We start from the raw sequence: 21,478 nt of genomic DNA, 5'->3' as shown, positions 1-21,478 counted from the left end.
ATCCCAATCAATACAGAGGCATTTTGCGTGTGAAACACAACGATCATAATGTATAGCCCCTATTTGACAGTCACCAGAGTGGTGATCAGGCCTTGATCTTTTGTACGTATCGGGCAATCCCGGCATTTAGACCAATGCAACTATGTGAAAATTTTCGAATTACCGCGCATTTTAGTAGGCGATAAGGTTGTACATTTCTCAGAGTTGCTATGGTATGTATTCCGGCTATTTGTGGCGCGAGATGATTTAGGTCGATCCGAATGGTGATATGCCGAGGAAGATCGCGCCTTCTCATTCGATTTACCGCGAACTTTGTCACGTAAACCTCACCATATCTTAGCTATCATTCCAGACCTTTCAGCAGAATTACAAGTTTCTACCCAAAGGGATACAATGTATATCAAAATTGAACTATGGGCTTCCACTCTCTTCAAAGTCAGTTTCTCGACCCACAAAAATACCCCGCGAATTGCTGTTTCTCTACCCCTCGCACTGATGAATAGTACCCCACAACTAAGTATGGGCCCTTGCCCGGGCTATGAGTTTGGCAGACGGTCCTGCTTAGTTAGTAGTATTGTTGTAATGGCTGGCTCTGGGCTTTAGAGGAAAGGGACGGAGCCTCGAACCTAGTGCGAATAAGGAGAAAGGTCCTTCCGATGTATCAATGCTTAGAAGTACTCAGTCTGGTCAATCGATTAGCCCCAAATTGTGTTTCCTTTTTGCAATTTTTAGAGCTTCATTGAGCCCAACAGCTCTCCCGTTTCGTTTCCATAAGTCAGGGTAGACAGGTACCTAACTACCACCGAGTAGTATACCATAGCTGGGGAATCAGCTAGACTCACTAGCATGTAGTGCCAACGGCCCCGAGGGCATAAGATGCGATTGCGACATTGCTTTCATCAGACATGATTACCTCAGACATGATTTCCCGCAACGAATTTAAGAGAGCAGGAATACGAACATTTGAGAAAGAAGGGCAATCTCCGCTTAAACAGCGACATAAAAATTTCTAGATGAAGGTCTAGATTTTGCATATTAGCAAAGACCAGTATCGGGGTTTCTTCGACTCTTGAATAATTCTTACTTCCATGCCATGTATTTATCATCAGCTATATTGCCAACTGATTCTGAGATCCCCATATCATGTGTTCGTTCCCCTATCTGTTTCGAAATTGTGTTGGCCTTTAGGTACCCACTTCGTCGGCCAATAGAACGTCCTGAAACGGACAAACCGGCGGCACATCGCGACAACTACAGCTAAGAAATATTTGCAGTGTTTGGTCATCAATGATAAAAGTTCACGCAAGGAGCAAACAAAACAGTAAATCCCATAGACTTCTCGCTCTCGCTCTCGCTCCCTCTTCTTGTCCTCCAAATATCCCAACACTAGATGCATTTTGATCTTTTGATCTCCTGTTCAAGAGTAGCAATCTCTCTGCTTTTCCTTTTGCTTTTGCCGACTTATGGGAGCGTGCGCTTGATGAAAATGATTTCAGATTTGATGTACAATGCATGTCAAGATCTATTGTCTTGAAAGTTCAATATTCTCCACGTCACATGTACTGTGCGTGATATACTCTCAGCCCTTATCTGCTGCCCAAATTCTTCCTAGATCGCAGTTCGTATTAATGAAAGATACAGTCAACTCTAATCAAACCTGGGTTTGCATGATTGGTTCAAACTTCGGTTCTGCGCATGCTCTATCCACAGTGTGGCAGAGTTCTTGACTTCCTGTCAACTCAGGGGGATCAACTCAACACTAACCCCCTTGAGAAGGTGGGTACGTACGACTTTGATCGCTTAGTAATTTCAGGGTTAACCCGTGGACCCCGTGGACCCTGGGTTTGGCCGATAAACATGCACACAATCAAATAATCGTGTGTTTCTTCCCCTGTTGATAAAACCGGAGGTTCTTGTTTCAAGCTGGTCGAGTGAATAGCAGGTTGCATAATTTGCATCATGTTGGAAAAAACAAAGATAGCCAAGACATGCCCAGCTTCTAATCAAGGCTGGTCACCTATCATGGCAAAGACCAAGACCGAGACCTATCCATTACACTAAATTAGCTTCCCTCGTCGATCCATTAATGTTTCCCAGTTTTCCTACTGGTCGCAATCATGCGCGATTCCCCTTAAATGCATGCGGGTGCCTGCAGCCCCTAAAATTAAACCAAGCAACCCTTTCATTCCTTAAACCACTCCTTCACTCATTAGGGGTTGAAGAATTGTACAAGCGATGCGGAATCGACTGGGCTAATTCTATCCCCCGATTTTACTATCCACTCTTTGCCGTCATGGCGTCCTCTCCTTTCAACGTTCTTTACGCTCTTTTTGCTATTCTAGGATTCACGGCTATCGCATCCGCTACCTGTAATCCTCTTGTTAACACAACATGTCCTGCCGATGACGCTCTTAGTACCGAACACACATGGTGGCTCAACTCCACCCTCGACAGCAAGCTATGGGACATGGAAACCGGCACCGCCGACTACACCAGCACAGGCGCTGACTTCTCCATCAAAACCGAGAACGCATCCACTCTTTTAGTCTCGAACTTCTACATTTTCTTCGGCGTCATGGAGGCACATGTCAAAATGTCTCCAGGCAGGGGTATCGTCAGCAGTGTGATCCTGATGTCAGATGACGAGGATGAGATCGACTGGGAGTGGGTGGGATATAATACGAGCTCGGTGCAATCTAATTTCTTCGGAAAGGGCAACACGACTACGAGCGACCGCGGAGGCTTCCATACTGTCCTCAACGCCGATACCGAATACCATAACTACACCTCATACTGGGATAAGGAACGACTGGAGTGGTGGATTGATGGCGATCTCGTGAGGACTGTCAACTACTCCGAGCCGAAGACGCTTTATGGAAAGAACTATCCGCAGACACCCTGCCGAGTCAAGGCCAGTGTTTGGCCAGTTGGCCTTGCGAGTTCATCCGTTGGCAATATTGAATGGGGTGGTGGTCTTGTTAATTGGGACGATCTTCCTTTCACAATGAGTATACAACGGATCCGCGTGAAGGACTTCTCCTCTGGAAAGGAGTATGAGTACGAAGGAACCAGCGGCACATACGATAGCATCAAGATTGTCGAGTAAGTTATGAAAAATCACTTGAAGTGACCTGGTCTAACATTATGCAGTGGAAATTCAACCGCAAAAGCAGAAATCGAGAAGACACCATCGAAAACTTTAGCCCAAAAATGGGACGACCTGGGAGAAGGCGCTCATATTGGTGTTTACTGTGGTGCTGCTGCCGCCGGAGGACTCTTGGTTGCTCTCTTCGGCTGGTGGTGCATAAGACAGCGACGACAGGGTCGACTGCAAAGGGCACTCAACGATGGAAACCATGGCGAAGAGCTCGCATCGATGGAGAAATCCCAAAACCAGTGGGCTCAGTCGAGATGGGGTCGTCAAAGTTATCAGCCGGTGCCCTAGTACTTTCAACGAAAGTAGCATCCCAAATAACGAACTCCGACTTCATGTTTCTGTATAGCATCTTAGCATAGTACTTTTGACCGATTGCATTTACGTTTTCCCTCGATTGAACTTCAATCCTGCTTGGCAGGTTTTGACTTTATCACACCTGTTCACTTGTAATCAAGCAAGCGAAATTCATTGTAATAATACACATATTTGGCAATGGAAAAGCTAAAACATGCCAGACATAAAATAAACATCATATATGCTTTACTCAGCAGGACGGATGAAAATTCTATTCAGATGGGACCTTGAAAGGACGAAAAAGTGATTTTGATGCTGCAATTGGTAGGTGTGGGTTCATTTTACACATAAGTGTACTAATCTACCACTTTCATGATTTTATATCTCAATCCTATGTAATATCTATAAATATAAGCTTCTTTTTTAATATTACCCGGTCGGAAGAGCTTTTAAAAAAGATCAGACGAGAGGATATAGGGTAAAATAAATCATCAGTTTATTCACTACCCATGGTCAGAGAAAAGATAAATATATCTTAGGCATTTAAGCCCTGACTATCATTCTACCATTCTATTGTTCCCTCTTATATTACTAATTGATACACTTTTTTGATAGTTCTATAAATGAATAGCTCTATTTAAGCTTGAATAGCATAGGATATAGAAAGAATTCCAAAAAGATTTGAATTTTTCATAAGAAATGGGTATCTTTAATAATTAAGCTTATTTTTACAATACCAAAACCAAAGTTTCTACATAATTTATGAATTATAATTGTCACACGCTTTGACCACTAGTGGTGTGCTGACCAAGCCTCCCGTCTTGGTCAGCCACACTAAAGTGTCAAACCACACTAAAGTGTCATTTTTTACCCTTTTTGAGCTTTTCCAGCGTCACACCTTCTGTATCTATTGTATAAAGTGGTTTTCCATCATCTCCAATGACCCAGCTATCAGAATCCTCAATTTCTCCGTTTTCGTCCGATCTTTGTGGAATTGGGACCAATTCTTTTGCAGCGACTCGGAGCATGCGCATATGGTCCAACCTTTTCTCCTCCTCGTCACGTCTCCAAATTCGCCGGTTGGCATCTAGAGGTGTTAAAGCAGTAAGGCTTGATAGCTGCTTTCTAGACCTTTTGGTCTGAATTGGACGTTGACGAGCTTGAATTAAGAGGAATCTCCTCTCAAGCTCATTAGTATACTCCGTGTTGATAACCTGGCCTATCTGGTAGTGCTTGAAATCGCGTTTTAACCGATTAAGCTCTTCGGTCTGATCTTTCATTTCGTCCGATATTTTTCTAATACGCTTTTCAAGCTTATTTCCCACATAATTCAGCCTTTTAATTATTCGAGGTGGTGAATTAATAGGTGAAGAGTGTGGTTCTGGTGTGTGGCCTAAGAGCTCGAGAATTGGGTCATTTTTATGCCTTTCATCCTATCTTTTTTGTATTGGTCCGATCACAATATTAGGATTAAAAGGCCAAATTCTAGTATCTCGAAACGCGCTCTTGATAATTCGTGGTTGGAATGATTTCTGTCGGATTGAAGTGATATTTTGAAGGAATACCCGCTTTGCTGAATCGGGCTGGAACCACGCGTTTATAAGCGTATTTTCCTTCCGAAAATATTGTTTTAAACTCAAAAATGGCTTTTAGTCTAAAGGTTGAGCAAAATGAGAGGTATGGGGTCGAAAGCTGATTGGGATAATTCGGTGATTTTCGCAAAAATCGAGGAATTCAAACGTAAGGTGGGATCCATGCCCGTCGAAGAAAAGCACGCGTTTTCCATTGGTCCCAACGCGATTTTTCGTGTTTTCATGGAATAAATGAAGCCATTCTAGGGCAATTAGATCAGACGACCAGCCGTTTAGAGAGACTTGAATTTTATAGTGCTGATTAAGCGCTGGATTGTCACGGAACCAGTCCTCCATATGCGTCCGACCTTGGAAGATCAAATATAAGACCATAACCCAACCATCCGCGGCAATACACTCAATTGAGGTGACAATTTGACCCCGATCGGTCGAAGAGAGCCTATCTAAGCTATATTAATAGCGCGTCACGACCTTTTGAGCTCGTCCTTGACCTAATTAGAACCCTGTCTCGTCGAGATTTGTCACGGCGTGACCTCTGGGAGCATTCAGAAGCTAAACCGCTGCGCTATCAGCAAAAGACTAGTATGTAAAGCCAAAGCTTTACACTGCTCTCGCATATATATACCTTAATCTATAGGCAGAACTCAGGCAGAACGGTTGTACGCATACACACCGTGACAAGATTGTAGATATTTTTGGGACTAATACCTTCAATCCAATCTCCAACATGGTTAAACCAGGTTATAAGACGTGAAATATCCTCTGATTCTAGCCTATTTTTATCTATAGGCTTCTGTTTAATCCAAAAGAAGCCTTCTAGAAGACGTCGGACGAATCGGCTAGACCACATCTTGCTAACCGGAGGCTGGTTAGAACGTGCTAAAATTGAATTTGCGCAACGTTCAATCTCTTGGAGCGTACAAGGCGCCCATAGATCATCAAGCTACTTAATATATCGGATTAAAGCAGCTTCTTGCATCATATTCAGCGCTCGTTGTGGTGATATTTTCGTCTTAACTTTTCCGCGTGCGTGGAACCGACGGAGTAGCGACCGATATAGAAGGCTGAACGACCGGGCTAATTCCGTTATATTAGGCTCATTTTGGTCGGATATGGTAGCTAGGGCTTGCTGGTAACGTATTTCGAGTTCAGATGGCATATTTGACGTGTTTTGGTAGAGAAATGGGATTAAAAGGTGAAAATTTGACACTTTAGTGTGGCTGACCAAGCCTCCCGTCTTGGTCAGCACACCACTAACGTATTTCACTACCGAGCGGAACACCCGGTCGGCCGGAACACCCCAACCAAAACGCGTCAATTAATTAGACCTTCTATCTTCAACCAACCACCATGCCACCAATCCGCTCTCAAAATCGTCAAAAATTGACAGAACAAGAGGGGCGTATCTTGCTTGCTATCCAGGCTATTAATAAGCAGGAAAAATTGTCGATTCGCGAAGCAGCACGCATATATGACATCCCGCATACGACGTTATACGCCCGCCTTCATGGACGTCAAAATCGCGTCGATTTACGCGCAAATTCGTTCAAATTGACTGAAATCGAGGAGAATTCGTTAAAGAATTGGGTGATCTCTATGGATATACGTGGAGCGGCACCACGACCTTCTATGGTGTAAGAAATGGCTAATCTCTTACTCGAGACACGCGGAACGACCCTAGTTCAAACTATTGGCAAGAATTAGGTCACAAAGTTCGTTAAACGACACCTAGAGCTCGATATAAGGTTTTTAAGACGCTATAATTATGAGCGTGTAAAGTGCGAGGACCCTAAAACCATCTAGAACTGGTTTAACCTAGTTTAAAAGATGATCCATGACTATAGGATCGTTTCCGACGATATCTATAACTTCGACGAGATAGGCTTCGTAATGGGCTTAACTGCGACCGTAAAAGTCGTTACGCGAGCGGAATATTATAGTCGACGCCCTCTTTTATAGCCTAGAAATCGCGAATGGGTGACCTCGATTGAGTGTATAGGCGCGTCTGGATATAGCCTTCCTCTAATGATTATCTTTAAGGGTAAAATGATAATTGGAGGCTGGGCTGATATGCTTCTAGATGACTGGCAATTTTAAGTTAGTCTAAATGGATGGACGTCCGACGAAATTGGACTTCGCTGGCTTAAAAAGGTCTTTATTCCATCGACTTCCTTAAGAATAAAGGGAATATATCGACTTCTGGTTCTTAATGGTTATGGAAGCCATTTAACTCTAAAATTCGACGAGATTTGCTCTTAAAATTATATAATTCTAATCTATATGCCACCGCACTCATCACATCTTTTATAACCTCTTGATGTAGGTTGTTTTGCGGTCTTAAAGCGTGCGTATGGGAAGTGCGTCGAGGATATTATGCGGTGTGGTCGGAACTATATCGATAAATTAGACTTTCTTAACGCTTATCCGACCGCTCGAAATAAAGCTTTTAAGGCGGAAACAATCAAAAATAGCTTCTCGGTAACTGGCTTAGTCCTATATGACCTAAATCGAGTGATTTCAAAGCTCAATATTCGACTCCATACGCCTACACCACCACCATCTCGAGATAGCCAAAGTAGTAGCATATGGGAGCCTAAGACACCATCAAATTATAAGCAGCTTTAAAAGTAAGCTTCTTTAATCAAAAAGCTCTTAAAAGAACGGTCTAAGAGCCCACCAAGCCCATTGAATTCTACTATAGATCAGGTGCTTAAAGCGTGTCAAATCACGATGCAAATAACCGCTTTTCTAGCTCGAGAAAACGAGCTTTTGCGCGCTGGACACGAGAAAATTAAGCAAAAAAAAGCACGTTCTAAGCTCTAGATAGCAGCTCCAGAAGGCCTTTCTGTCGCTGAGCTTAGATAATTGGTTCAAAATGATAGAAATGCTCAATTTGAACCTCCATTCGACCAGCCAACCGGTCAACCAGAAGCACAAGAACGACGACCTAGGGCGCCACCAAGATGCTCAGAGTGCAATATCCAGGGTCATAAGAGAACACATTGTCCAAATTTAATTAAATAGCTTAGATATTCAATATTACGTTGTTCTGGTTGAATTATACTAGTTTGATTATTATAATTCAGTTGGGGTGTTCCGGCCGACCGGGTGTTCCGCTCGGTAGTGAAATACGTTAGTGGTCAAAGCGTGTGACAATTACTCATAATTATAGACCCACCTTTTGTAAGATATTCATGGATATCCAATGGTTTTTATCCAAATGTCAAAGCCTAACCTATCCTAACACTGACCCGAAAGACCTAGACTGCTCTAGCTATCTAAGTAGGATGATAGTATGCTATACGACGAGCTTCTAGCAAGCTGTATCTAGTATACGATATAGCATCCGTGGAGCCCTGAAATATACGAGATAGTAAGATTCCATCTTCGTAGTATGTAGGCAGTATCTGGTACCGCTGGTCACGATGAAAGTTGGCTACCTGCAATAGTGCCGTGTCTAACGGAGACTAGCCTGTTCGTCTAAAACTAATTCGTTTATCGCACTCCGGCTTATCTACGTAGACTAAGATACGACTGAAAGTCGGACAGATTATGCGTATAGAAGTCTCGTAGATCCGTATTCTGTTCCTTTGCTCTTTGTCGAGCTACCTTCTTTGACCAACCTACCGAAATAAGAGCCCGTTTGAGGTTTGGATTATGTCCTAGATACGGAACTCATCCCCTAAAAATATTGCTATCTCGTCTACATATAGGCTGGACTTTTCGAGGAGGCGATCGCATAGTGTTTCTATCATCGGAGGTGTTACGGTCCGTCGTCGAGCTACTTGAGTTGGGGGTGCTTTAACATTTCCGAACCGGCGAAGGTTGTTGCTGATGTTGATGATTGAACGCTTACTCTACTCAGTAGCTTTAGCTATTTGCGAGGAAGTCAGTGATTTGCTTAATATCATATGCTAGATCATTTCGAGCTTTTAGAGACGGAGTCTTGGCACTATGTTGCGAAAAGAAATCTGTGTGTTAATAGAGGAGAGTTTGACAGGGAGCGGTGGAAGACCGCTGAGGGGGTGACGATGGACTCTATCTGCTCACCTTTACTCACCCCTCTGCTTAGTGAGCAGGTGATATGATTTTGGGTGAAAAGTCTGGGGAATGCCAGATATAAGGAAATGCAGGTGACTTGGCGATCTTGCAGTTCCTGGGAGCCCAGGTGGCGAACCTCGGAAAACAGCCAGTAGCAACTGGCCTTCGAAGTCAAAGCGTGCTTTTCATCGGGCGGGAGCTGGCTGATTACAGTATGATGGCTTTCGCTTCGGGCATTCTAGGAAGGTGGAACCAACTTTGACGTCGCGCAACATATGTACACTTTCCTCTTTCGTTTGCCACCAGGAACTGGCGTGCAAACAAATAGGGTTCGTGCTCCGTGAAGTGGCTTGCCTAAAGGGAGAGTAGCCTTAGTCATAGTGTCTGTTGATAGGTCATAAACCTTGGAAGGAACTACAGTAATGCTAATTTCAAGCATACAGAGCCGCAGTTCCCGCGTACTAGATGTCCGACCATTCACTTGAAACATATCATTTCAGGAGCTGGGTGAAAACACGTTAACTGGTGACGAGGCCTGCAGGGATCTGCAGCCGAGGTAACATTTGCTTTTCATATTAGTAAGGTAGTTCGCCATACTGTGTGCAGTTGAGGCTGAGACAACCCCCATATTTAGTGTATCAGGGGCAGCCACATGGAGTTCGGCTAAACCCTGTTTAGTGTATGAACAGGGGAGAGACGCGCAACGATGTCGATATATATGTAAATCTACTACCTGCCAAATGTGGCAAGGCCGGCCTTAGGACCAATTACACTTATTCGCCAAGGCGACAAAGCTGCGCCCCCGATACGAGTGCCAAGTGAAACCTCCAAAGATAGTACGTTGAAGATATCAAACACCCCTTTTTCCCAGAGCCCTAAGCGAGTGACACCTGCGCTGTTAAAAGCGACTTCCCCTCTTCAATTTCTCAATTTCGAGGCAGGCAGAAATTTTCCATTTTACAAAAGTTGTGTTTCTCAGAGAGAGCCACCCGGCGCAAACAACTAAGCTCTATATACTTTCTCTAAACCGTCTACCAAAACATGGCAACCGCAGCCACCTCATCGAGGGTCCTCAAGGCTCCTCCTACACCCAAAGAATTTATGATCGGCTGGATATGTGTTCTCAAAGAAGAATACCGTGCAGCTGTGACAATCCTGGACGAGAGGTACGACACCGCCAGCCTCGTTCGGGGTGAAAGGGATAAAAACCAATATGTCCTCGGACGGGTCGGGTCTCACAACGTGATTATCAATCTCCCACCGACAGGATTGAACGGACCGGTACAAGCATTCGGGATAGCCCGTGACATGAAAAGCACTTTCCCAAGAATTCGATTCGTCCTTCTCGTGGGAATCGCAGGCGGGGTGCCCTCGAGGAAAGAAGACATTCGCCTCGGTGATGTCGTTCTCGGGCAAAGGGTAGTCCCTTACCGCACCGGCAAAGAGACCCAGAATGGCTTTGAACGGACTGGCATGATACGAGCCCCACCTCCAGAGCTTCTAACAGCGGTGAGGTTTTTGGATGATCGCATTGACATTGATGGTCTGGATCTGTCCGTGTCTATCGAGAATATTCGTGCGAAAGCCGCCAGAGGCGGAGCTGCGTTCCTTCGTCCTATGAGGGATCGGCTTTATGAACTCGGCTTCGCCCATAAAGACTCGGGGTGTGATTGCCTGGAGCCCGAGTCGCAACATCCAGAAAATGTGATCTACCGCCGGGACCGTGAAGGCGACCTGGTCCGGCTGTTTCACGGTGGAATGGGGTCAGACGCCGCTGTTATGAAGAATTCTCGGAACCGCGATGCCATCGCCAGAAGGGAGGACATCCTGTGCTATGAAATGGAGTCCTGGGGGGTGATGGATCTCATCCCTTGTCTTCCCATCCGAGGGATTTCAGACTACGCGGATGAACACAAGAATGATGTCTGGCATCTATATGCCTCTTTAGCAGCGGCAACCTGTGCGAGAGAGTTCCTGTTAGCTCTACCTCCTGGGGTTGTCAGTCAATTCCCCCTGACGATCCAGGGACAGGAGGTCGAGCGTTATGTGAAAGGTGCGACCAGCAACCCAGACGCGTTTTTTGGCAGTGGGATGGAGAAGCTGAGACAAACCCGTGATAGTCTAATGGAACGTCATGAAATCCTCAAAGGGCTCATGAAGGACCTTCAGAAATCGCGACCTGTTTCCGAAGATGACGAGGAAGGTTTGCAGAAGCAGATGCGGACACTCAAGGATCTCCAGAAAAATTTGAAGCATCACCTCACAGAACTTGATGAAATCATGGACCAACATGACGAGCTACGTTTTAGTGCAGACCCGGCTGTACGAGACGAGTTTATGAAATTGAAGAGTCAGATACAGACTGACAAAAAGGTAATGGAAGACTTGGGCAACTTTGCTCAGAGTAGTCTCGGGGCTACAGGCCAATTGGTAGAAAAGATGGGGGACGCTTTTAGGAATGAAAGTATGAGCATTGCGGGCATTGTGATGAAAGCCATTGGTGAATATCTCGGAAAAGTTATGATCATCTGCATATCGCACAACATCACCCCAGCTGGCTTGTGGAACTGGGGGCATCGGAAGTACCGAAAGTATCGCGTCATTCGTCCTGAACCTTCGAGCAATTTAGATGAGATGGATTTAATTGAGATGGAGTGCGGGGGTGATGCTGGTGTAGCTGGAGTGTATTGAACTTTACTTTTGCTTTCCGTCAATTAAACTTTTTTATGTATAATGACATGCTCATCTCAATCGCGCCCAGTGCCACGATCATAACCCCATCAGATAGGTGCAGGTAATGGACAGGAGCAAGAAGAAGCTCGACGAAGATTATCCATCCACGCTGACCAGTATGGCCAACCTAGCGTCGACGTTTTGGGACCGAGGCCGGTCGGAGGAGGCGGTGCAGCTCGAGGTGCAGGTGATGGAGACGCGCAAGACGAAGCTCGGCGAGGATCATCCCGACAAGCTGACCAGTACTGTATGGCTAATCTCGCTTTCACCTGGAAATCTTTAACTCGCGATGCAGAAGCCATCAATTTGCTACGAGATTGCCTAACCAAGCGGAAGCAAATACTTGACCTAAGCCATCCGGGATTTTTGTTTAACTCCGGAACACTGCTGGAATGGGAAACAGAAGGGAAATCGGAGACGGAAGAGGAATGGGAGACAGATGGGCAACAGGAAACGGAGGAGCTGCATATGGATGTGTAAGGTGATAATAACTTATACTAGAATATCACATGTTTGCATTGCATGTTGTGCTTTATATGTATTTTACAAATCGATATTTCTCGTCATAGACTTACTTTGTGCTTACTACTCGAAAGTGATTGGGCTCTAGACTATTAGTTTATATATTTTTCTATAATACACTAGGAGGAATATTTAAAATCTGGCGGGGCCGATCACCCCCTAAGTGATAATTCTTACCCTATTCTTACCTTATTCTTCCCCTCTACTACCTAGTCTATAAAACTCTAATTGATATCACCCATACTTAACTAACGCAAAGTTCATCGCGGCTCTATTGTAATAAGGCTCTAGAAAGTATTAGCTATGCGAATTAACATGGCTTCAGTACGGCTGAGCGGACGGGAAGCCCTGTTCTCCACACCCTATGGTCGTATGTGGTAAGTGTTCTCGTAAAATTGGTCATTGTGAGCAGATATATTAAGATGTCGAACAGGGCTGTCATCCGAGGAATGTTGGTTTAAGTTTGGCTGCTTAAGCTTAATAAAGACATTTTCTTTCCACAAAGATTGAACCAAATATGGAATCATTTGAATAGCAAGAATATTGGCATGTCGACCAGGCGTAGCAATTTACCCACGCAGCTACGCTTTAGCTACATTTGCAACTATGGACAATGAGAATAATAATACTGAGTAACGTGGCTCGGGAATCCTCTACGGAATCCCAGATAACGAACCACAGATTTCAAATTATCTATATGCGAGTAGGCGTTTTGATAATCATCGCACTGGAGTGGGCCAGTTGCCGGCGCCTTTCTAGGGGTAAACATATGGCTACGATTAGACTTCGACAATGGGGCCCAGTTGGGTCCCACGTCTCCAAAAGCGGATGACCAGCAACGGGATCCTTGCCACATACCTGATTAGTATCACAATGAAATTCCGGATTTCAGTACCACTTGGATTAGGCTCCTGCGTAGTATGGAACTACAAGTCTTGAGCAACTGAGCCCAAAGCCGCGGTGGCCATTGACCACACCCAGAAAGCGTGCCTCATAGTGGCTCGAGGTGTTTTCTGTAGTGGTCGTCAGCATCGCTTGGGCGTTGTCGTTCGGTGGAAAAATCATCTACTGACGCCTGTAAGCCTTGTATCCAAACTTCTCTGTAAACGACCATAGCCTGTAAACTCACTTTCGGAGCAAAATGGAGGTAGAATAGGTGAATTCTTCTTCGCTCAGTATGTCTCCTCGTGATCTGACCCATCGATCTCAGTGGGGTCACTGATTCCTTTTTCAGGGAATTATGAATAGCCCTCGCGGAGAAGCGTTTAATGTTGTGCGACTGTGATATGTCAGTGGCAGTGAAGATTGCTGTACCTTCTTTACAGTAGTAATTTATATTATATCAGTCTAAAACTTCATCTGCATACTTCCCTATGGCTGAAAATTAAATTTTATCTCTAGAATGTGATTTCTAGGATGTGACTTTAAACGGCCTAAGACAAGATAAGAACAACACTTAATGATGCCTATACAACCTAATACATTGACCAACCACCACTTGCACAGATGACTTGTCCCGACACCCATGAGGCATCGGGCCCTGCCAACCACCCAACAATGCTTGTAATCTCCTCCGTTGTGCCAAGTCGCTGCTCAATAGGCGTCGTCGTCTTCTGCATATCGACAATTTCCTTAGGGATGTTGTCCAGCATATCGCTAGGCACAGGTCCTGGCGCCACAGCATTGACCGTCGTGCCATTCCTACCCAGCTCGCTAGCCCAGCTGCGCGTGAAACCTTCGACGGCGGCCTTGGAAGCGCTGTAAAGGCTGACGTTTTTGAAGCCGGATCGCGCTCCTACGGAGCTTAAGTTGATAATACGGCCCTTGGGTACTAAGTACGGAACCACGGCCTGTGTCATGAGCATGAGACCACGCACGTTGAGATTGAAAACCTTATCGTAATCCTCGAGCGTTAAGCTCTGCATATCGCCCACTGTCTCGGTGGCGGCATTGTTCACCAGAATGTGAATTTGGAGTTCATGGCTGCCAAAGTGAGTCTTGAGCTGCGAGATGACCTCCTGAGCGCCCGTGGTCGTTGACAGGTCGGCCTGGCAGGCCCATGTGGTTGGTTTGTGGGGGAGTTGGCCGATCTTAACCCTAAGATCCTCGACGGGAAGTTTACTACTGTTTGAGACATAGGTGATGCACACCTGGTTCTCTTTAGCCTTCAAATTCTCGCCCAAAACTATCAAATATAGAATGACTGTGCATTATAGCAAATGGTTCCTTACATTCGCACCGCGACGTGCAAGCTCCCATGCGATGCCGGCACCAATACCACGTGATGATCCCGTTACAATCGCTAACTTGCCTTGGAGAGGAAGGGCGAATTGACTTGTGAGGTCTCCCATCGTGTTGAAAGTTAAAAATTATGCTTGATTGCGAGGAGAAGTAATTTTTGCTGGGATTCACTGTTCCTTTCAGCTTTTCTTGTGAGAATGAAAAGGTAATGTATGTAATTGGGAATTTCAAGAGGATTGCGATCGGGGCCCAAGCATTCTGAAACCAAAAACCCGATTGGTCTATTTGTTTGTCTTATTATTTTCTTAATGACGTCAAATAATTGAGGTTCGGTGATAGGAGATAAACACCGACACTAATACCGTGATGACACAAGACCTCCCAAGTAAGCTGCATGATGACCTACTTAACCCATAACCAGATACGCTAAATCCGAAGGTTGCACTTAGGAATCATTTTGTTTTCTTTCTAGCTCTCGGGCGAGGAAATCCACGAGTCGGGTAAGCTGCTGTAATAACTCAAATTGAAAGGGGATTGGCACCTTCAAATTGATAGGAGTTCTACCTGATGACTATTCCGTTGTAAATTCTAGAGACCCGAGACTCCATATCCTCAAAAACAATGCGATCAAATGGTATTTGGTCAAGGTGTGGCGGCAGGCGTATGAGAATATCGAGTTCGTCTTAGGCCATCTGAAGCCTGCGAGGCTTTCCTCAGGGGTTGAATTTAAAGGCAACCTCTTGAGAAACACTTTCCTATTCAATATCACTAGCCTCACCTTTACGTACGGGTCACAGAATGACAGAACCCAAAGCCACAAAATCATTTATTTAATAGCTATTTCATTGACCATCAGATTTCAGCTCAATATTCACTGATGACCCACCCAGTTTGCTTGGTCTTTGCTACTTCATATAAAACAGCAAAGACTCATAAAAAGATATGTCTGTTTGCCTTGGCCCATTCTTCCAGGCTTGAGACAGCCCAGGCATACTTGTGAAGATTTTCGACCGCCTTTGTGTGTCCTTCGCCGTGGAAGGGATCAAAGACATCCTTGCCATTTGCCTTTGGTCTAAGCGACTCGATTATTGGCCCGGCAGCAAATTCTGGTACACCATTTTCCAACATGACTTCAAGACCTTGCTTTTCGTCCACCTCAGTGACCGTGATATTTTTTCCAATCGCGTCGCCAAAGATCTTCACAGCATCTCTTTGAGACACTAGCTTCGGTCCACAAAGAGGAATGATGGTGCGCTCTTTGGCGCCTTCAGTTGCCAGAATCCCTTTCACCAGGACCGTTCCCGCCACTTTACCGATGTCGTCGGGTGAGATCCAGTCGAGCTCGGCATCTGGGTATGCCATCTTCACATCCCCCTCCTGAATCATACCTCGCCACCACAGTGCATTGGAGTCAAAGAAACCAGGTCGAATGGCTGCATAGCAATCGCTTCCAAAGACTTCGTCAAGATTGACCTCGACCTGTGCATGTGCATATGGTATGTACTCTGCCGTTGAAACCTTCCTGATGTCTCCTTGCACTGAGATACTACTCAAGAAAACAACAAACTCGATACCGGAGGCCTTTAGCGACTCAATAGTCTGTCTCATATAGTCGGGAGAACCATAGGCGAGATATATGAATGCGCGCTTGGCTTCGGTGGCGCGCACAGCAGCCTCGATGGTCTCAGGCTTAGTAAGATCTGCTTGAACCCTTCGATATCCTCCGGCCTTTTCCTGTTCTGAGGTGAGGTCTGGAATAGGCTTATTGGGATCACGCAAAGCAAGGACCACCTTTGCACCGAGACTTTGCACAGCTCGAGCAGTCGCAGAGCCGACTTGGCCTGTAGGGCCGAAGATAATAGTAGTGAGAGAAGAAGCCATTATGAAAGTTTGCTAGAGTATAATATTGTCATTTAGAAGGCATACGGAATTTCAATTTATGGAGGGGGCATATTTGCAGCCTTCTTGTACGTAATTTTCCCAGCGGCAGTTCGGGCTTTCGGAGGCAATACTCGGTATTCGGCTTCTACATCTCCGAGTTCACTAGCGACGTAGGAAGCTTTTGTCATATTGCTGAGTAAAGCTGACAACCACTCGTTTTGTTTATTGGATATAGTCTAATAGAAATGGACCCATAAACGGAATTTAACAATAAGCCTGGTGCTACCCAATAACGACATCTCATCTTGCTTATAACAATGGTCTGAACCAAATTAGGTAAGTATATTGCCGAAAAGCATTCAGGCGGTGATTTTCTGGAAATTATGAATCCCACGGCCTCTTGCGCGCAGCTCTCGGCTTAGAAATCTAGTTGAGGTGCTGGCAGATATGAATGCGGGGTTATAGAAGTTTCGCCGGAACCTTCGTCATCAGCTCATTACTTTGGTCGCCACTTCGTTTAAACGTGTAGGAAATGCAGTCACGATCATCAATATTCGCAGAAACTTGCGGCGGTTCGGCAGCGTCCACGCACCCCTAACTCGCATAGGTCAGAAATCAACCGTAACACCGCTAATAATCGACTCGCTCTGCGACCAATCGGAGAAACAGGGCCTGTACCATGATGAGATAGCTATCTTCCTCTGGAATGAGTTCCGCACTATGATCATAACACGTAGCACAGGAGAGCCCATATCGCCAAAGGATGGTCTAAAAAGATGACCCGGCAAGAGGGCTAGGTTCAGGCGTATAGGCTGGTCACCACTTGGCGTGGTCCCCTATAACCATCGCGACTAGCGATATAAAATACTACCCGCGTACCCTTAGGATAGAATCGTCCTCTCGCGTGTTTTCCGAGGTTTAACCGATGCCATTATATTTAAGGGCGTTTTAGCTCAGCTACTTAAGCACTATAAATGATGGCCCGAACCTAAATTAGTAGTTGTCATGGATAATGCGTCATTTCATCATTCAGAATGGGTTCCGTAGATATATGCGGAGGCGGGGGAAACTACTGTACCTGCTGTTACGGACCTACAGGGGGCCGCACCACCCGCGGGGCACTTATACCTAATCATCCTGGATGAACGGGACGACGTGCGGGTCACGTGCAAGGCATGGTTCGGAGAACCATGGCCTCTCCACATCAGGATGCACAATACACAATAACGGGGGGTCACTACGGAAAGACCACGGTTCGGTGCCATCCTGGGAAAAGGCTGATCGCACGATGAATAAAATCGCAGGATAGGGAGTATCCTGCGACGCACTATGGTTATCGCCGATGGGAAAATCCTACGACGGGTTCCGCCCTACGATCAAGGATGCCCTACGATAAGCCACGGTTTGGGAAACCAAAGGGAGATCCCTAGGATATAGAATATCCTAGGATCAATAACACCCTATGATGGACCATGGTTACTAACAACCATAGGTATCCTACGAAACGAAGGATCCTGAGGAGCTCAGGATCCTAGGAAGGCAAGGATCCCGGGAAAGGATCACGTAACGACTCATCACCCGATGAGGCCGGAACAGATCAGCGATGAGTCCCGGACTCATCGACGATGCGATAGGATTAGATATATAAGGACGGTCATTACCATAGATGTATTTAGTTCTTCGCGTTTAATTACACATTGTTACTTGGAACCTACAGTTCTAGCTTCACACTTGTTTCGTACATAAGACAACCACCCTACTAGGAGAGGTATCCTTAGTCTCTCGTCCCTTGACGCAGATCCTAAGTATAGTTTGACTAGGCGCTACTACCTGGCGCAGACTAAGAAGAGTCTAATCTATAGACCCGAGTCCGTGTAAGGCCTACAGGCAACGGTACAGCTGCGACTGAGACTTAGCACCGCGTAACACCTGCCGCCTTACAGTTACGCGGTGCTAACTGGTCACAGTGAGTATCGCTCGTATGGTCCTTTATACGTACGTCGAGGCTCATCCGCAAGTCTCAGTCGCAGCTGTACCGTTGCCTGTAGGCCTTACACGGACTCAAGCCTATAGAGTAGTCTCTTGTTGGGCTATGCCGGGTAGTGCGCCTAGTCAAACTATACTTAGGATCTGCGTCAAGGGACGAGAGACTAAGGATACCTCTCCTAGTAGGGTGGTTGTCTTATGTACGAAACAAGTGTGAAGCTAGAACTGTAGGTTCCAAGTAACAATGTGTGATTAAACGCGAAGAACTAAATCCATGTGCAGTAGTAAAATATCATTATTTCCTTATGGTATTGTAAGATCCAACAGATTTCAAATACCCCGATCGACTAGTTCCTAGCCACAAGCCTAGTTAATTGTGTAGTTTCAAGCCACAGCCGTAGAAGACTAGGAGAAGTTACTGATGCAGTAACTAAGCTTCTCCTTAATCCAAGAATTGAAGTCCATAGTGATCTGTTTGTTATACAGATCATGCAAATAGGTCTGGCACATTCGTCTTACTAATTTGCATCTGTCAAGGTCAGGACCATTGATAGTCAATACCCTGAAACCGCCCTTCGGCTTGGGCCATGACTCCAATGGGACCGTCGGATCATAATCCACCACTAGACTGCTGAGATGGAAGACCTTTTTCATTTCCTGGAGAGTACATCGCTGTATGGAGGGCGAAAGGTATGCGTATTTCTCATCATCAAATAGAGGGACACTGTAAGCAGTTTCTCCACTTGTCTGAGGCCCGGTCCAACCCTTGCCACAGTAGAGGTTTGCCAAAGAAGAGAAGAACCAGCATCCATACAGATCAGGCCATTGGGAGGTGAAACGCAAATGGATCTCGATGATCTTCCCTCCAATTGATTCCACATTCAACATCCCAGTATATTCACCCAGGTGGGCCTCGATAAATGCAACGAGATTCCGCTGCACATTATCCTTATCTGTGGCATTGACCTCCCAGTAATCGAATGTTTGCATTGTACCCGGAACACCTATCGTGTGACTAAACCAACCTGGCTTGCCAGCGACAACGGCAATATCCGTGCTATAGTGGGTCCCTGTCAACAAAGTACACCACATGTGCCCTGGCTCAATGGACCCCCAGTATTCCTCCCGTGTTTTGATAATCCGTGCGCCTGTCCCCATTCCCCAGAGGCTCAACAAGGGTTTGCTGAAAATTGGATAGAGATCAGCATCTGGCTCCGTCGCATGAGGCCCACATTTGATTCCTTGTAACTCAGCGACTGTAAGCTTGTTGTAGATCCAGCGAAACCTTGGATGGAGCTGATACGCTTGAGTGTCGCATGTCGGAATTACGCATTCTGGTGGACAGTGCGCCGAGTCAAAGAATTTCTTGCGTGGTGGAGGGTAGAAATGTATCGGCATCCTGATTGAATATCAATAGAGAATTGATGAAACCCCAAAAGAAAGTCGCTTTGGGTTCAACTGTAGTCGAAAGGGCAGATGGGCAAAGCTGAATAACGAAGACTTGCCTAACAGTAAACAAGACCTAGTCAAGGGGGCATGCCCCTTTATCTGAACATGTCTTAGGATATAGAAAGTAACAGTAGCAGTCGACTTCCTCTAGGACTTTTGTCTCATAGAACACGTCAACGGCCCGATTTTCACCCTTGCTGCCTCCGCCTTTGATCCGGTCCGCAGCATTTCCAATGGTGTTCTCGACCTAAACATTCAGAGAAGATTTGAATGCGAAATGAAACACTAAGATACATGATATAAAACTTATACAAAGTTATTCATAAAGAGTCGAGAGAACTTCGCAGTATTATTCCAAACTTATGTGTATATTAATGCGAGAATAACTCTACAGGACAGTTATAAGAGCAGTATAACCTTGTTTAGTAATGTAGAGGAAGGGAAATGAATCATAGATTACACTTGTTAAGGCAGAAATGTAACTATGTGGTAACCGTTGCATAAAACAATGTTTCCACTACCGATCGGATGTGGCAGACTGTCAGGACCTTTGTTACGGACCCGCTTGGCACAAGGCATTCCGAACACATAAGGGCCAATGGTTCCTAGGAACGACCAACAGCGCTCACCACCCGCGCCATGTCTGGCCGTGTTAACTTATACTACTGTACTTAATTAACAGTGGTACATTTCGTCATGAGCCTTGAGGGTGGTCTACGCAATCTCCTCATCATCCTTTCTGGGCTCTGCACCAGCGGATGAAGAAAGTAACATTGGCTCAAAGAACTACTTTCAGCCCCCCAAGGCTATCATTTTAGGTGGCGGCTACAGCGATGATGATTTGGCAAAGCTTCAAGAGACAGCTCTTAGTTTCCCGGGGCCGTCACGGTTCCTTGGCTGAAAGCAGATATTGAGAAAACTAAGAGAGGTCCAGAGCCGGGGATACCTGAGTACAGCCAGCGGATAGCAATTCAAGTCAAAGAGACACTAAAAGAATTATTGAAGCAGAGGGGTCTGGATCTTACAGAGAACAACATCTTTCTTTGGTGAGTTGAAGATGCTGGTCAAGGAGTAAGTCAGACAAAGGGTTGACCTTTGACTTCATTATTCGAGTCAGAATCCTTTACCTACTACAGGAAATGGCACGTACAACATTCTGATAAAAAAAGAACCCTACATAGTTCGTAATAAATCGGAAAGCTCTGGCAAATTACATGGATACCGGACTGGCAAGCGAGCCAATTATCGTGGCTTTGAATATGTTAATCTCCACTTTATACATGTCAAACGAACTAGCGGGATCAAACAACCGAACAATGATTGCGACCGAGAAATTTTTAACGATCAAAGGCACAGAGCTGGAAAGGAGCGTTATATGGAGTGCCTCGATTCCATTCACTTGGTAATAAACATATTGCAATGCGTGCGTATTCGAGGGCGTAAACCCCGAGGTTAAAGCCAAAAAAAAAAAAAAAAAAAAAAAGAGTTTTTTCGAAGTTCGGCTCCAGAGAAGCCGCTTCGGTAGTTCGTTTCAATCTGTAGATTTGGTGGAAATTACACTTGTCTTCTAGAAAACAAAAAA

At 45.4% G+C, this 21,478-nt stretch overlaps 5 protein-coding genes across 5 annotated transcripts; 2 read left to right on the top strand and 3 right to left on the bottom strand.

The window, feature by feature from the left end:
• Positions 1–2,293: 2,293 nt before the first annotated feature.
• Positions 2,294–3,445, top strand: N7484_001497 (glycoside hydrolase family 16 protein; the record flags this gene model as incomplete). The annotated part of the gene is made up of 2 exons (XM_057111917.1): positions 2,294–3,102; positions 3,151–3,445. 2 exons carry the CDS (start codon positions 2,294–2,296, stop codon positions 3,443–3,445), a joined length of 1,104 nt encoding a protein of 367 aa, XP_056976654.1.
• A 6,680-nt stretch (positions 3,446–10,125) lies between these two features.
• On the top strand, positions 10,126–11,775 carry N7484_001496 (uncharacterized protein; the record flags this gene model as incomplete). Its single annotated transcript, XM_057111916.1, has 1 exon — positions 10,126–11,775. One exon carries the CDS (start codon positions 10,126–10,128, stop codon positions 11,773–11,775), a length of 1,650 nt encoding a protein of 549 aa, XP_056976653.1.
• Positions 11,776–13,814: 2,039 nt separating this feature from the next.
• N7484_001495 (SDR family NAD(P)-dependent oxidoreductase) lies at positions 13,815–14,690 on the bottom strand (the record flags this gene model as incomplete). The annotated part of the gene is made up of 2 exons (XM_057111915.1): positions 13,815–14,524; positions 14,579–14,690. The coding sequence occupies 2 exons, from the start codon at positions 14,688–14,690 to the stop codon at positions 13,815–13,817; spliced, it is 822 nt and encodes a 273-aa protein (XP_056976652.1).
• Positions 14,691–15,510: 820 nt separating this feature from the next.
• On the bottom strand, positions 15,511–16,461 carry N7484_001494 (uncharacterized protein; the record flags this gene model as incomplete). The annotated part of the gene is made up of 1 exon (XM_057111914.1): positions 15,511–16,461. One exon carries the CDS (start codon positions 16,459–16,461, stop codon positions 15,511–15,513), a length of 951 nt encoding a protein of 316 aa, XP_056976651.1.
• A 2,391-nt stretch (positions 16,462–18,852) lies between these two features.
• N7484_001493 (uncharacterized protein) lies at positions 18,853–19,845 on the bottom strand (the record flags this gene model as incomplete). The annotated part of the gene is made up of 1 exon (XM_057111913.1): positions 18,853–19,845. The coding sequence occupies one exon, from the start codon at positions 19,843–19,845 to the stop codon at positions 18,853–18,855; it is 993 nt and encodes a 330-aa protein (XP_056976650.1).
• Positions 19,846–21,478: the final 1,633 nt, after the last annotated feature.

Source organism: Penicillium longicatenatum (genome assembly GCF_028827895.1).
Source record: "Penicillium longicatenatum strain IBT 33135 chromosome Unknown contig_1_segment0_segment0, whole genome shotgun sequence".
Classification (NCBI taxonomy): Eukaryota; Fungi; Ascomycota; class Eurotiomycetes; order Eurotiales; family Aspergillaceae; genus Penicillium; species Penicillium longicatenatum.
This window is presented reverse-complemented; position numbering and strand designations above follow the sequence as displayed.